The sequence below is a fragment of the Ambystoma mexicanum genome, chromosome 5q, assembly GCF_040938575.1.
Source record: "Ambystoma mexicanum isolate Mex_15411 chromosome 5q, UKY_AmexF1_1, whole genome shotgun sequence".
Lineage (NCBI taxonomy): Eukaryota > Metazoa > Chordata > Amphibia > Caudata > Ambystomatidae > Ambystoma > Ambystoma mexicanum.
Window position 1 is genome coordinate 400,297,325 of NC_090933.1, and position 13,308 is coordinate 400,310,632.

The 13,308-nt window shown below is 46.4% G+C and overlaps 1 protein-coding gene across 1 annotated transcript in view; it reads right to left on the bottom strand.

Moving 5' to 3' along the window:
* The window catches only part of ABHD3 (abhydrolase domain containing 3, phospholipase), a 582,671-nt gene that overhangs the window by 24,611 nt on the left and 544,752 nt on the right, over positions 1-13,308 (bottom strand). Inside the window, exon 8 of the mRNA XM_069620889.1 lies at positions 11,819-11,984. Within this exon, the coding sequence (XP_069476990.1) occupies positions 11,819-11,984 (166 nt within the window). The remainder of the gene's footprint in view (positions 1-11,818; positions 11,985-13,308) is intronic.

Here is a 13,308-nt window from a genome sequence, read left to right on the forward strand (position 1 = left end):
TAATGTGATTTCTGGATGTTACAATGGTGGTTACGGGACATAAGATTGTACCACTTTCCAATCTTGCCTCTGACTGATGGGGAGAAGAGGTCATTTCTTTTACAGAGTCACAATCTTCAGATTCTTCAGGGAAGGTTGCAAGGTATATATTCTCTTCTAACCCCATATCGGGATTACCCACTGGAGTTTCTAGTTCTAGGAGACCATTGAGGGGTGTTTTAAAGATGGTTGCTTTACGCTCACCTGGTATCCACAGGGACGCCACCCAGCCGGGTTACTCGCTGGTATGCTTCTCGGCTTTGCCCTGATGTGGTGTGCGGGGAAGGTTCTGCCTGAAAATACAGGAGGACTGTGTTCAAGACTGACCAACTGGGGTAAGTATCCTCCCTCCACCCCTGTATGCTTTCAGTCCCTCTGGCGCCCTCTCCTCACCTTGTGGTAGGATTAGGCGTTCTCTCCGTCCTGCCTTCTTTGCAGGGGCGCGTTGTCTTTCATGGGCGAGTGCGGTCCAGTTACTTCACTGACGCCGGCCCGTTTGATATTGTTCAGGTAGGTCTTATTGCTGTTCTTTAGTTTTGTTGCTATCATGCATGCCTTTCTTTGTTTAAAATGTCTCTTTTTTCTCCCTTAGGTATGCGGAGCTTCAGCGCGGCGAACTGGCTTGGTTGAGCCCCGCTGGTAAATGATGGCGCATTAAGAGTGCTATGATGCGGTAAGTAAGCGCTATGCGCAGCGCTGCAAAGTCTTGCCTTTGCTAACCTGTGTTTTCCTTCCTTGTAGGTCGCGGTGTTCTTCAGCGTGAGTGGAATGTCCGGAGTGGTGCCAGCCGAGAGGCGATCAGCCAGGTAAGCCTTTTGAGCAGTTCGTAATTTGTAAATGTCTCTACAGCTTTCTTTAATGTTGCCTCCATCTTCCTCTTTCAGGTCGTTCTGTCCGGGAGGCGTGCAGATTCGAGGAAGCTGTTCTCAGTAGCTGCGAGTGTTTAAAGATGAAGACTGCAGGTAAGATGCTGCTGCTAATGATGTTCCTTTTGTCTCCTTGCAGGTTCTGCTTCTCCGAGGTTCGAGGGAATAGCTGGACACGGTGAGCATCACGGTGCAAGCTGCAAAGTAACACAAAGCATGTTTTGCAGTCAGGGTGTGGTTAAAAAGCCCAGGTAAAGTAGTACCAGGGAAAGTAGTTCCAGGCCTGCCACACCCAAAACACTAGACCGCATAGCTTGGTTCTTAGGGAACCAAGCTATGTGGATGGCTCCATGTTGGCTGACAATACAATAAAGTAGTTTCCAAGCAGATTGTTGTTCATGGTGTACGAGCCTGGCGCCATAGGCGCCAAGACTGGCCCCATGAGGGCTTTTGAAGAGGATGCCAGGCTCTAGAGGCCCGAGTCCTGACTCTGCCTGGCCAATGGGTTTGCCAGAGGGGGTTTTGGGCAAGGGTCGTGACAGCACTCCCCCCTAAGGCCCCTCGCATGGTGTTCCTTCTGTCTGGCTCAGGTTTGGTTGGGAAGTTCCGATGGAATTTCCTGATTAGACGTGGTGCGTGGATATTCTCACTGAGATCCCAGGATCTATCTTGTGGTCCAAATCCTTTCAAATCGAAGAGATAATATAGCTTGGTCCTAGAGTATTTGAAGTCCAAGATATCTTTGACTTCGAATTCTGGTTCTCCGTCAACAAGTATGGGCTTAGTTGGTGTCCCAATCCGTGTGCCGGGTTGCATTGGTTTCCAGGAGGGACACATGGAATACTGGGTGGATGTGTAGATTAGGTGGTAAATCCAGTTTCACGGCTGCTGGGTTGATAATTGCCTTAATGGTATAGGGTCCTAAGAATCTGGGATGAAAGCCCGGGTTCCCTTGATGGGTACGAATTTATCGGCTAACCAAACATTGTCTCCTACTTGATAATCAGGGGCCTTTTTCCAGTGTTGGTCGGCGAATCTCTTTTGTTTTTCTTTGGCATGAATAAGGTGTTCCTTTGCCCTTTTGAAAGCCTGAGTAATGGTTGTATGTAGAGTCTTTACCGCTGGCATTTCCCAGCTGGCTGGAAGGTCTAGTTCAGAGGTATGTGGATGTCTGCCATGAAGGGTATAGAAGGGCGTTTGTCCCGTGCTTGAATGCAAAGAATTGTTATATGCATATTAGTCTATCCAAAGTAGGTCTTTCCAATTCCTTTGTTCGTGGTGCAGCATGCACCGTAAATATTGCTCGAGTGTCTGATTGATTCTCTCGGTTTGGCCTTCCGTTTGGGGATGGTGACTAGTAGATAGCTGAATGTCGATCTGCGCCATTGCACAGCATTTTTTCCAGAAGTTTGAAACAAACTGGCTGCCTCGATCAGAGACCAGAACCGAAGGGGAGCCATGTAGCTTAACCACGCCCTCCAGGAACACTTTCGCTAAAGTGGCTGCGTCTGGGAGGCCTTTGAGAGGAATAAAATGGGCCATCTTCGAGAATAAGTCCACAACTACAAGGATGGTGTTGAACCCTTGGCTTGGAGGTAGATCAGTGATGAAGTCAAGGGAAAGAGTGTGCCATGGAACTGGAGGAATGTCCAATGGTTGTAGGAGACCAGATGGTTTTTGTTTCTGTGATTTATTTTGTGCGCAGACACCGCAGGACTGAATATACTGAATGATGTCCTTACGCCAGGTAGGCCACCAAAAGTTCTCTTTCACCTTAGCTAGGGTTTTGGCGATCCCAGGATGCCCTTCGATCAGTGAATCGTGATAGTTTGAAATAATATGCTGGTGTAATTCCTTCTTGGGTACATATAGGCGATCCCTAAAAAAGGGTAGGTGGTCCTTGATGGTATATTGTTCTCCTTGAGTTTGCCATGCGAGGTAGGCATCAGGATTCATTGTCTGTTGGATTTCTTTTCGTAGTTCTGTTTGTGTTAAGGCTGTCGTGATACCCTATACTATTTCATCTATGCCCATGCGAGATAAGGCATCCGCCTTTCCGTTTCTGACTCCTGGTCGAAATGTGATTACATAATCATATTCGGCGAAAAAAAGGGCCCACCGTAATTGGCGCGAGGAATGGGCCTTGGCTGTTTTGAGATATTGCAGGTTTCGGTGGTCTGTGATGACTGTAATGGTGTGTCTGGCCCCCAGAAGGTAGTGCCTCCAGGCTTTAAAGGCGGATTTGATAGCCAGGAGTTCCTTGTCCGTGATGGCATAATTAATCTCTGGAGGTGAGAACTTTTTTGACCAGAAGACCACAGGATGTAGCTGGCCGGTTTCCGGGTCTCTCTGTGAAAGGACATCCCCCATTGCCAGACTGGACGCATCAGTTTCAACGATATAAGGGATGTCTGGACGAGGATGTGGCAGGATTGGAGCAGAGGTAAACCTCTGTTTAAGTTCCTGAAAGGCTTCTTCTGCTTCTTCGGTCCAAGCAAACATTTTATTGTTTTTTCGTAATAGTACTGTGATTGGGTGCACAACCTGAGAGAAGTCTGGGATGAACCGGCGGTAGAAGTTCGCAAAGCCCAGCATGCTTTGTACCCCTTTCCGAGACGTTGGTGAAGGCCATTTCAGAATGACATCTACCTTGTGCACATCCATTCTGATGCCTCCTGGAGTAAGGATAAAACCAAGAAATTCTACTTCGGTGACGTGAAAAATGCATTTTTCATGCTTTGCAAACAAGCAATGTTGACGGAGCTTGGTGAGGACTAAACGAATGTGCCTGACATGATCTTGTTCCGAGGCTGAGTATACTAAGATGTTGTCTATGTACACTAAGGCACACACATCAATTAACTCCCTTAAGACGTCATTCATGAAATATTGGAATGCCGCAGGAGCGTTGCATAACCGGAAGGGCATGACTTGATATTCAAACAAGCCGTACTTAGTACAGAAGGTGGTTTTCCATTCATCTCATTTTCTTACTCGGACTAGGTGGTATGCTCCTCGAAGGTCCAATTTGGTATAAATCCGGGCATCTTTAACTTGGTCTAGCATCTCAGGGATAAGTGGCAAGGGGTAGCGCTTCACGGTGAGCTGGTTCAATGCGCGGTAGTCAATACAGGTCCTCAAGTCTCCTTCCTTTTTCGGTACGAAGAACAAAGGACTGGCTGCGGGGGACTTCGAAGGATGGATAAATCCGTTTGCAAGGTACTGGTCTAAATAGGATTTCAAATGAAGGTTTTCTGGTTCTGTGAGAGCGTAGATCCTGCCGCAAGGGATTTGTGCATCAGGAACAAGGTCGATCTGACAGTCATGGGGCCTGTGCGGCGGCAATGTATTGGCTTGGTCCTTTCGAAAAACATCCTGGAAATCATGGTATTCGCTTGGCAAGGTATTAGTTGCTCCCAGGGTTGATACTGTCGCTCTGGGAGTCATGGGGATACAGACGTCGGGTTTCTCCTCTTGGTAATAGCAGGCATGGGAGCAGTCACCGGGGAAGGTTAATTTTCGTGCCCTCCAGTCTATCAAAGGGTTGTGAGCAACCAACCATGGCATCGCTAGTATTAGCCTGAACTGAGGTGCCTTGATGAGATCGAATGAAATAGACTCCCGATGTCCGTCCTGGCACAGCAAGGTTACCCTGGCTGTGCACTGGGTTACTGGTCCCGAAGCGATTTCTGTCCCATCCACGGTGGTTACCTTGTCCATAGTTGGCTTAGAACACAAAGGAAGCCCCATCTCTGCTGCCAGTTCTTGATCAATATAATTTCCAACTGCTCCGCTATCGATGTATGCTTCAACGGCATGCATTCTTGACGACTGTTGGTGGTTAATTAAGATCACTGGTATTGCAAAGTGAGAGGTCAGTAACTCTTTCTTCTCACTCGACAAACTGACCTCTATCTTTGTCGAGCTTGGTAGTTTCCTGATTCCTTAGCTTCATCCTTCTCTGTGGCCCCAACTGTTCTTCTTGGGGGTTTTACTGGACAGTCCTTCAGGAAATGTCCTGGTTTCCCACAAAACAAACAAAGCTGTTGTTGTCTTCTTTTGTCCCGCTCTTGTTTTGTTAATGGAGGCCGTATCCCTCCAATTTGCATGGGTTCTACCGCATTTTCAGGTACTCGGGGTGTGTTTTCCCTTGGTCGAACATACGCCGTCCGAGGGTCCGTCTTAGACCGGTCTGCCTTTCGGTCCTGCAACCGGTGGTCTAGCTGCACGACCAGATTTATGAATTCTGCACAGTCTCTGGTTGGAACAACCACCTGGGCTAAGACGTCCTTTAATTCACCTCGTAAGCCTCAATGGAATAACGTGGTTCTTTTGTTTCTGGCCACCTAGCTTCGGCAACCAGTCTGTTGAAGGTAGCAATGTACGTTAACAAGTCCTGATTCCCCTGTCGGAGGGACAAGAGTTCATTTTCTACTGCTTGTTCCTGGGTATGGCGAGCAAAAAGTTTTTCCATTTCTCTCTGGAACCCCCCAAAGTAATGTAATAGAGGATCGTCATGGGTTACCAACGGCGCCGACCAATCTGCTGCACTACCACTCTGGTATGATAAGACAAAAGCTAGCTGAGCTTGGTCGTTTGGAAATGCTCCAGGCCTACACGAAAGTGAAGGCGGCACAGATTGATGAATGCCGCATACTTCTGTGGGTCGCCTGAGAACCTTTCTGGTGATGCCAGGTGCACTGTTCCAGGTAACATGATCTGTACCGGAGTGGGTGGTATGGCAGGGTTTTGCATCGTTGGATTGCTTCCAGGTAGAGGCGTCTGTCCTGCCTGTGATTGCAAGTATTGCCTGCTAATCTCTTTAGTGTGTTCTTTGGTCACTATTAGGACTCTCCGGAGGGCATTAGTCTCTTGTCGGGCAGAATGAAGCTCTCCTAGTAATTGGGCCAATTGGTCCATTTCTGATGTCTCTATGGCGCCCAGGTTGATTTGTTATGGTAGGCTTCGTGTTCTGTTACGCTCACCTGGTATCCACAGGGACGCCACTCGCTGGTATGCTTCTCAGCTTTGCCCTGATGTGGTCTGCGGGGAAGGTTCTGCCTGAAAATACAGGAGGACTGTGTTCAAGACTGACCGACTGGGGTAAGTATCCTCCCTCCACCCCGTATGCTTTCAGTCCCTCTGGCGCCCTCTCCTCACCTTGTGGTAGAATTAGGCATGCTCTCCGTCCTGCCTTCTTTGCAGGGGCGCGTTGTCTTTCATGGGCGAGTGCAGTCCAGTTACTTCACTGACGCCGGCCCGTTTGATATTGTTCAGGTAGGTCTTATTGCTGTTCTTTAGTTTTGTTGTTATCCTGCATGCCTTTCTTTGTTTAAAATGTCTCTTTTTTCTCCCTTAGGTATGCGGAGCTTCAGCGCGGCGAACTGGCTTGATTGAGCCCCACTGGTAAATGATGGCGCATTAAGAGCGCTATGATGCGGTAAGTAAGCGCTATGCGCAGCGCTGCGAAGTCTTGCCTTTGCTAATCTGTGTTTTCCTTCCTTGTGGGTCGCAGTGTTCTTCAGCGTGAGTGGAATGTCCGGAGTGGTGCCAGCCGAGAGGCGACCAGCCAGGTAAGCCTTTTGAGCAGTTCGTAATTTGTAAATGTCCCTACTGCTTTCTTTAATGTTGCCTCTATCTTCCTCTTTCAGGTCGTTCTGTCCGGGAGGCTTGCAGATTCGAGGAAGCTGTTCTCAGTAGCTGCAAGTGTTTAAAGATGAAGACTGCAGGTAAGATGCTGCTGCTAATGATGTTCCTTTTGTCCCCTTGCAGGTTCTGCTTCTCCGAGGTTCGAGGAAATAGCTGGACACGGTGAGCGTCACGTTGCAAGCTGCAAAGTAACACGAAGCATGTTCTGCAGTCAGGGTGTGGTTTATATAGCCCAGGTAAAGTAGTACCAGAGAGAGTAGTTCCAGGCCTGCCACACCCAAAACACTAGACCGCATAGCTTGGTTCTTAGGGAACCAAGCTATGTGGATGCCTCCATATTGGCTGACAATACAATAAAGTAGTTCCCAAGCACATTGTTGTTCATGGTGTATGAGCATGGCGCCATAGGCGCCAAGACTGGCCCCATGAGGGCTTTTGAAGAGGATGCCAGGCTCTAGAGGCCTGAGTCCTGACTCCACCTGGCCAATGGATTTGCCAGAGGGGGTTTTGGGTGAGGGTCGTGACAGTCGCATTCTTCTCCTCCTGGTCTAAAAGAATGTCTCTCAATGAGGGTTCCCACTCTTCCCATAAAAGGTCGGGTTCATCACCAGTAGAAGACAAGAGGCCTCATTACGGGGTTGCTGCCAACCCCGTATCAGTGATTCCAGTGCCTGACTTCCCGGTGCCACCGGGACATCACAAGTCCCGACGGTGTGGGAAGTCAGGCGCCAGATTTTGTAAGTCCCAATCCCCACGGAGTGCCATAGTCCATTGCTGACGGTGCCGGTGCTTATCTTGCAACTCTGCATGCCGGGACCACTGTGCCTGGCTGGGTCAGACCTGTCAGGTGCAGTGGCCCCCGCAGGCAGACTCGTAGTGTGGCAGTCCAGAAACAAGGGTGCCGGTAAGCCTACTGGCACCCTTGTTTTCGGACCGCCACACTTGTAATGAGGCCCAGGGACTCCAAAGATGGTGGCTTTGGGATAGTGGACTTACAGTGAAGTCTCCCCCCATCTGGTTGGATTTGGTTTGCTACTCTCCCAGTTAACTAGCTTCTCCTTTTTGGGTGAAAAAGCAAAAGATTGTTCTAGAAAAAATTGTTCTGATTCTGGATCCTCACGGGTTAGTCTTTCAGAGAGAACTGTAACCCTTGCCATAAGGGAACCAGGTCCTCTAAGGAAATAAGCGTATAATCAGGTGGTGCCTTATTATCTGATAAAGGTGTTAACCTCAGAGACCAATCCCTCTTAGGGTAGAAAAAACTCCTCTCCTGCCCCTTTAAACCAGGATTATCATTCTGGTGGTAGTCAAATAGATCTGGGGTTTCCATGGCACTCTTGTATAGGGGTTCCCACATACTCTCATACACAAGGTTTCCCATTACCTCACCCCTATTAATCTCTATTGGAGCGGGAGAGCAGTTGAGCAGATCCAATCGCAGCTCATTTCCACAAGAGTGAAGGGGTAGTACTTTAATTCTCTATTTTTGCGAGGTACTACATAGATGGCTGAGCTGATGGAAAAGCTTATATGTAAATCCGTAAATATTAGGATCTTGTCTCTCCGTGGTCTCAATTTTGGGGACACCGAAGGGGATAGATATTACCTTCCACCACTTTCCTTTCAAGAGGAATCACCTGTGGGGTCAAAGGATGAAAGGTAACCCCCATTCTATAGGTGAGTCTCTGCAGGGCTGGTTAATTTCTTTTTCAGGGGAAAATGATCTGTGGGTGGGGAGGAAGATGTTGGCTGTTTCCTTATGGCCTAGGTTTGTTAGTGGGCTTGGTTTTAATGGTTGTTGTATTCTAATCGGGTTGGGTCCCCAACTTTTATCAGTTGAGCCGAATCCCACAGCGGACGCAGTATGTGAGATAGGCATGGTAACAAGAGAGACACAGACTCAAAGGTGTTTGTTTCAAACCTTTATTTATGAAGGTTCCTGGGTTGGTCTAAGACCTGACTGGCCCTAAATCTAAATGGATGGTTGCGTTAACTGATGTTTCTAATGGCCATGGCTAATAATCCAAAATAAAAGGCTGTCTGTGTCTAAACCTATGCTTGCCCTCACTCTTTACAAAAATGTGATAGGGAGTCTTAAAAAGGAAAACAGTGGTTCAGCAGAAAATTGGAAACCAAAGTTGGTTTCAGTTTGTCTCCTCACCAGGTGTAGTTTAGTCAATATCACAAAAATGAGTTCAATCAAAAAAGGCCTTTTCATACGATCTTCCCTGCCGAGCCATGGTAGTGGTTTCAAGTGGGTTCCTTGGGGTTCACTTTTCCAAGCTTCAACTTATTCAAGTTCCAAACACCACAAAATAAATATGACAAAGTTCCCTTTGAAGCTTCTCAGGGTTCCTTCCCCATGCCTCAATCCTTTCAACACTACAAGTCTCCAACTTGGTTGGGCCTCCCAGGGTACCCTTGCCCAAGCCCAGGCTCCTTCCAGCTTTCAAACACGAAGTCAGTTTTATCAGGATGCTCTTTTCTCTCTTTGGTAGGCCTCTCAGGGATTCCTCTCCCCAAAGGTACGCCCCTTTCAGTTTCAAACAAAACAAAATATATCACAATTCCTTTTAGGCTTCTCACGGTGCCTTTCCCCGAGCTTATGTCTCTCTGTTTCAAACTAAGTATTCAGCTTTGGTAGGCCTCTCAGAGTTCCCTTCCCCAGGCTTACTCCCATCTAGTTTGAAACACAAGTTCAGCTGGTCAGGATGTACCTTTTCCTTATATCCAGTTTCTCTGACATACAATCCTTTCACAGGGTAGAATCAGAGGCTTTTGAAAACGTCAGGCTCTTTGCTTTTCCAAAGCCGGACCACTCTGATCCTTTGCCCCTCTTGTTATTTCTTACACTTGTTCTTTGCTTTGTACTTTTTATCTCCAGGTGCTTCCTGCACCACTTTCATCTGTTCGTATTCCTTTCACTTTGCCGTGCCAACTTGCACTGTCTTTCCCTTTCTCTCTGTTGTGCCTCATGCATGCTCCCCTCCTGTGGTGCACACTTGCACCTGTCCTTTTCCTATCGTGCCTCTTGCACAGTCCTTTTCCTATCATGCCTCTTGCTCACTTCTTTCACTCTTCCGTGTACACCTGCACTTGTTTCCTTCTTTCGGGGTTGCTTGCATCCTTTTCTTTTATTCTGGACTTTGCGTTACTTCTGCGTCGTTAATGTTCCTTTTTCTTCCTTCTGTGCCACTAGCACGCTTTCTCCTTCTTTTCACTTTCCTTATTCCTTTTTTTGTACCCTGTCTCTTTAAACTGTCCTTCTGGCTTTCCATTCTGTGCCGCTTTACAAATCGTGCTTTTCTCCCTTTCCCGCTCCAACCACCCGCGCGCTCCTGAGTTTCTCTCTCTCTCTCTCTCTCATGCAAAACTCACCAGGTAGCATAGCGCGGGCGAGCAGTCTCTCCTGGATTCTTTGGGTCAAAGTAAGGGTCTCACCACCTGCCCCTCGGACACATCTGGGCGCGGCACACAGCCTAAGGGAATGAGCAAATGCACGGACACCGCCAGCAGGATACCAGCTGCCTCGCTCCAGCTCTCAGGAGACATAGCTCCCTAGCCACGCTGCAACCTCTCTCAAGCATCGGGCCAGCGTTGAGTTACGCCACTCTCCTACAGATCCTTTCTGCAGCTCACAGCTTCTTGACTTCTCTGGTCCAGTATGCCTCCCCAGCTTGCTCATTCCCCTGTGCAAGACCACACCTTTTATAGTGTCAAAACAAGTCAAGTTGAGTCTGAGTGGTTATTATTAAATGCCTGACCCGGCCTAGCTATTAGTTGGACAACTTGAACTCATACAATAGTAGGGTTCCTTTATCTTCCCCATGTTATTCCCAAGGGTGATATTTACTGATCTTAGTTGCCGCCTCCTCATCTCAGTATTTGTTGGAAATGGGTAGGGTGATATGGGGTGAGATTGAAGGTACCCAATAAAGGCTGAGGGAGAGTAGGTTGGGGTATTTTTGGGACTGGGGGAATACCATGTCTCACCCTTGGGTATCCTCCTCCCAAACCCTCGTGACCCTCCACTCAGCTGATCCTCCCTCGCTTTTCCACCCCCCATGATCGGGATCCAAAAGCAATGGCCCTTCCATGGCCATCTGAACAGAGGATCCCGGGCGAGTAGGTGGGAAAATACTTCAGGTTTCTCACAGTATTCTCTGCAACCCCCACTCCTCGACATAGCAACACAGGTTTATCTTGTCACCAGAATGATAATGAAGTTCAGGCTGCACACAGATGACTCACAAAAGCATCAAGGTTGTGGAATTCAATACTAGATACTGAGAGAAACATTATTATTATTATTATTATCATGGTATTTATTATGAAGCGCGGACATAGCTTTGAGAAGCAATGGAGTGCTTTACAGAGGTATACAACAGTACAGTTATACAGCAGAGGATGGGATACAGAGGGGCACAGAGGAGGAGTACAGTTGTACAAGGTGGCAGGGAGGAGTGGGGCGGATGGCATCTAGCGACTCAGGTGGTGCAGGGATAGGGGGGCAACGTAATGGTCTACGCGTTAAGGAGGAGAGACCCCTTGAAGACCTAATTTGCTTTCATAAGCTACAAAAATTGATTTTTCAAACCAAATAGTCCTTTTTCCGACTGAGCCCGGCTGAGCTTACTCCATCTCTTGCGCTAAAGGCTATATCTTCAGTTCGACCGCCAAAATACCCTAAGATGTACATATGCTTTATAAATACATAATAAATAGAAAAAAAGTAGAATTATAATGCTTCTCAAGAGGCGAGTTTAGCTTTGTATGTGGAGGATGTATAGTTGAAATGATAATTAAAAGACATTCCTTAATCAAGGTTAGACAACGACTTCAGGAATGCTTTTGTCACTGCAGCAAGGAAATACAATTTTACATACGTGACTTGAAGAGCAGTTCAACATTTTCTTGTTTGGTGTAAAAAGATAGACACAATTCCTTTTCTGTTACAGGTTGGGTAATATGAGACACACTTAACAGGATTTATAGATAATAGTCTTTAACCTACACTTAACATATCCCATATGATCTGCAGTTAGTTTAGTTTTCTTTTAGTACATTATAATACTGTTCCAGTTTCAAAGGGCTAGTAAGGGTGTGTCCACTATTAGTGCCCCTTCTGACATGTTGCTCTGCCACAAACAAATACAATCCACATTAGTCATTATGATCAAGCTAAAATACACACAGGGCAATTTGTTGGCAGAGTGCCACCCATGCATCCTTTTCTCCTAGAAATAGAAAGAGCTTTAGCTTACCATAAGCAGGGGAAAAAGCATCATCCAAGGCATTAAGGCATAACACGGGAATTTCTATGGACTTCAGCGTATGGCATGGGCTAGCGTCTCTGTAGTAGTCCTCAATTGTAGGGTAGCCAAACATGACAGAGGTGAGCCGCTTGTCAAACTCTCGAATGGTTTTAGCCTGTTGAAAAGAAGTGAAGGAAGTGAATATGTGTCACAATGGACTTTTGATGGAGAAGAGAAAGCCCCACAGTCAATCGTTATACTATTAGTATGAACTTATCCGGCAATGACCATGCCTGTCGCTTCCAATGCTTTACCCCCTCCACCCCCCAATAAACACACAATTTCTAGACTTTTCCCCCACTGCTTACAATTGTCTGCCTGATACATGGATAATTATGTGGACCACTTATGTTTAGAAAAGCCTTGAAAGACATCACTGAAGTGACAGAATTGCATCAAGATGTCATACATGATTTATACTGTGAACATATCTGATTATCGTCTTTTTAAGTCGATTTCAAGGGGCTTTGGGGTGACTATACCCATTTTGGGTGGCGGTTTGAGTGAGAGAGGTAAGCCAGTCTGAGAGCTTCCCTAAAGGTCTGACTAACTTAAGCTTTCTGCTGATTGCACTTCTTGGTCCCTTGTTCTCTAACAATCGATTACAAAGTGGATGTTCTCTAAAATTGGCTCCCAAACATAGTTTACTAAATACTGAAACAACTAAACTGACTTTGGCCCAAATTTAGTTTGGCTATTCATATAGTAATATTAACCTTTTCCATTTCACAGATCTCGGCAAAAATTAGCATGCACCATTGTTGTGCAGTATGTTTTAAGACTGATAAGGAAGGATCATACATGTCCAAATTTAGCCAGATTTACAATGAAGGGGTCAAAATAAAGAGGTACAACTAATTAACTTTACATTGAAATTAATGTGAACAGTAAAAAACTCCCTGGAGAAGTCAGAACAGTGGAAAACGTGGTGTTAAATCCCTATAGGGCGATCTAGATTATTTCAGATTTGGAGCATTAAGACTATTTTTTGAAGGAATATGGATTATTTGCACTTTCTTTTTGATTTGTAGTTGCAAGCACTGGCATACTGAAACAAACAACAATACAAATAAGTGTGCTGGCAGGCAAGTAAAGAGTTTTCTTTTTCATATGTCATCTCTCGCGATTTACCAAAGCAACTTATGTTTCACAGAGAAGATACATTTTTCTGTTGTTTTGGCAGTCACTGTGTAAAAACAGATTTGACAGCAGTGGTGCCAATGATAAAGCCAATTTGTAGGTTACTACAGTGGGCCTTGTGGTTTGTAAATTATATATCAAAGGTGGCAATTGTTATTGCTGAAAGCATGTCAGTGTAATCAACGAAATTTAGTTTAGTAGAGCTGAACTCAGTGGAGGAGAGCTCACTATATACCTACTTGCTTAAAGGGGTGGGGAGGCCAGACTATAGATGGTGTCTGCTTATATGCAGACAGTCT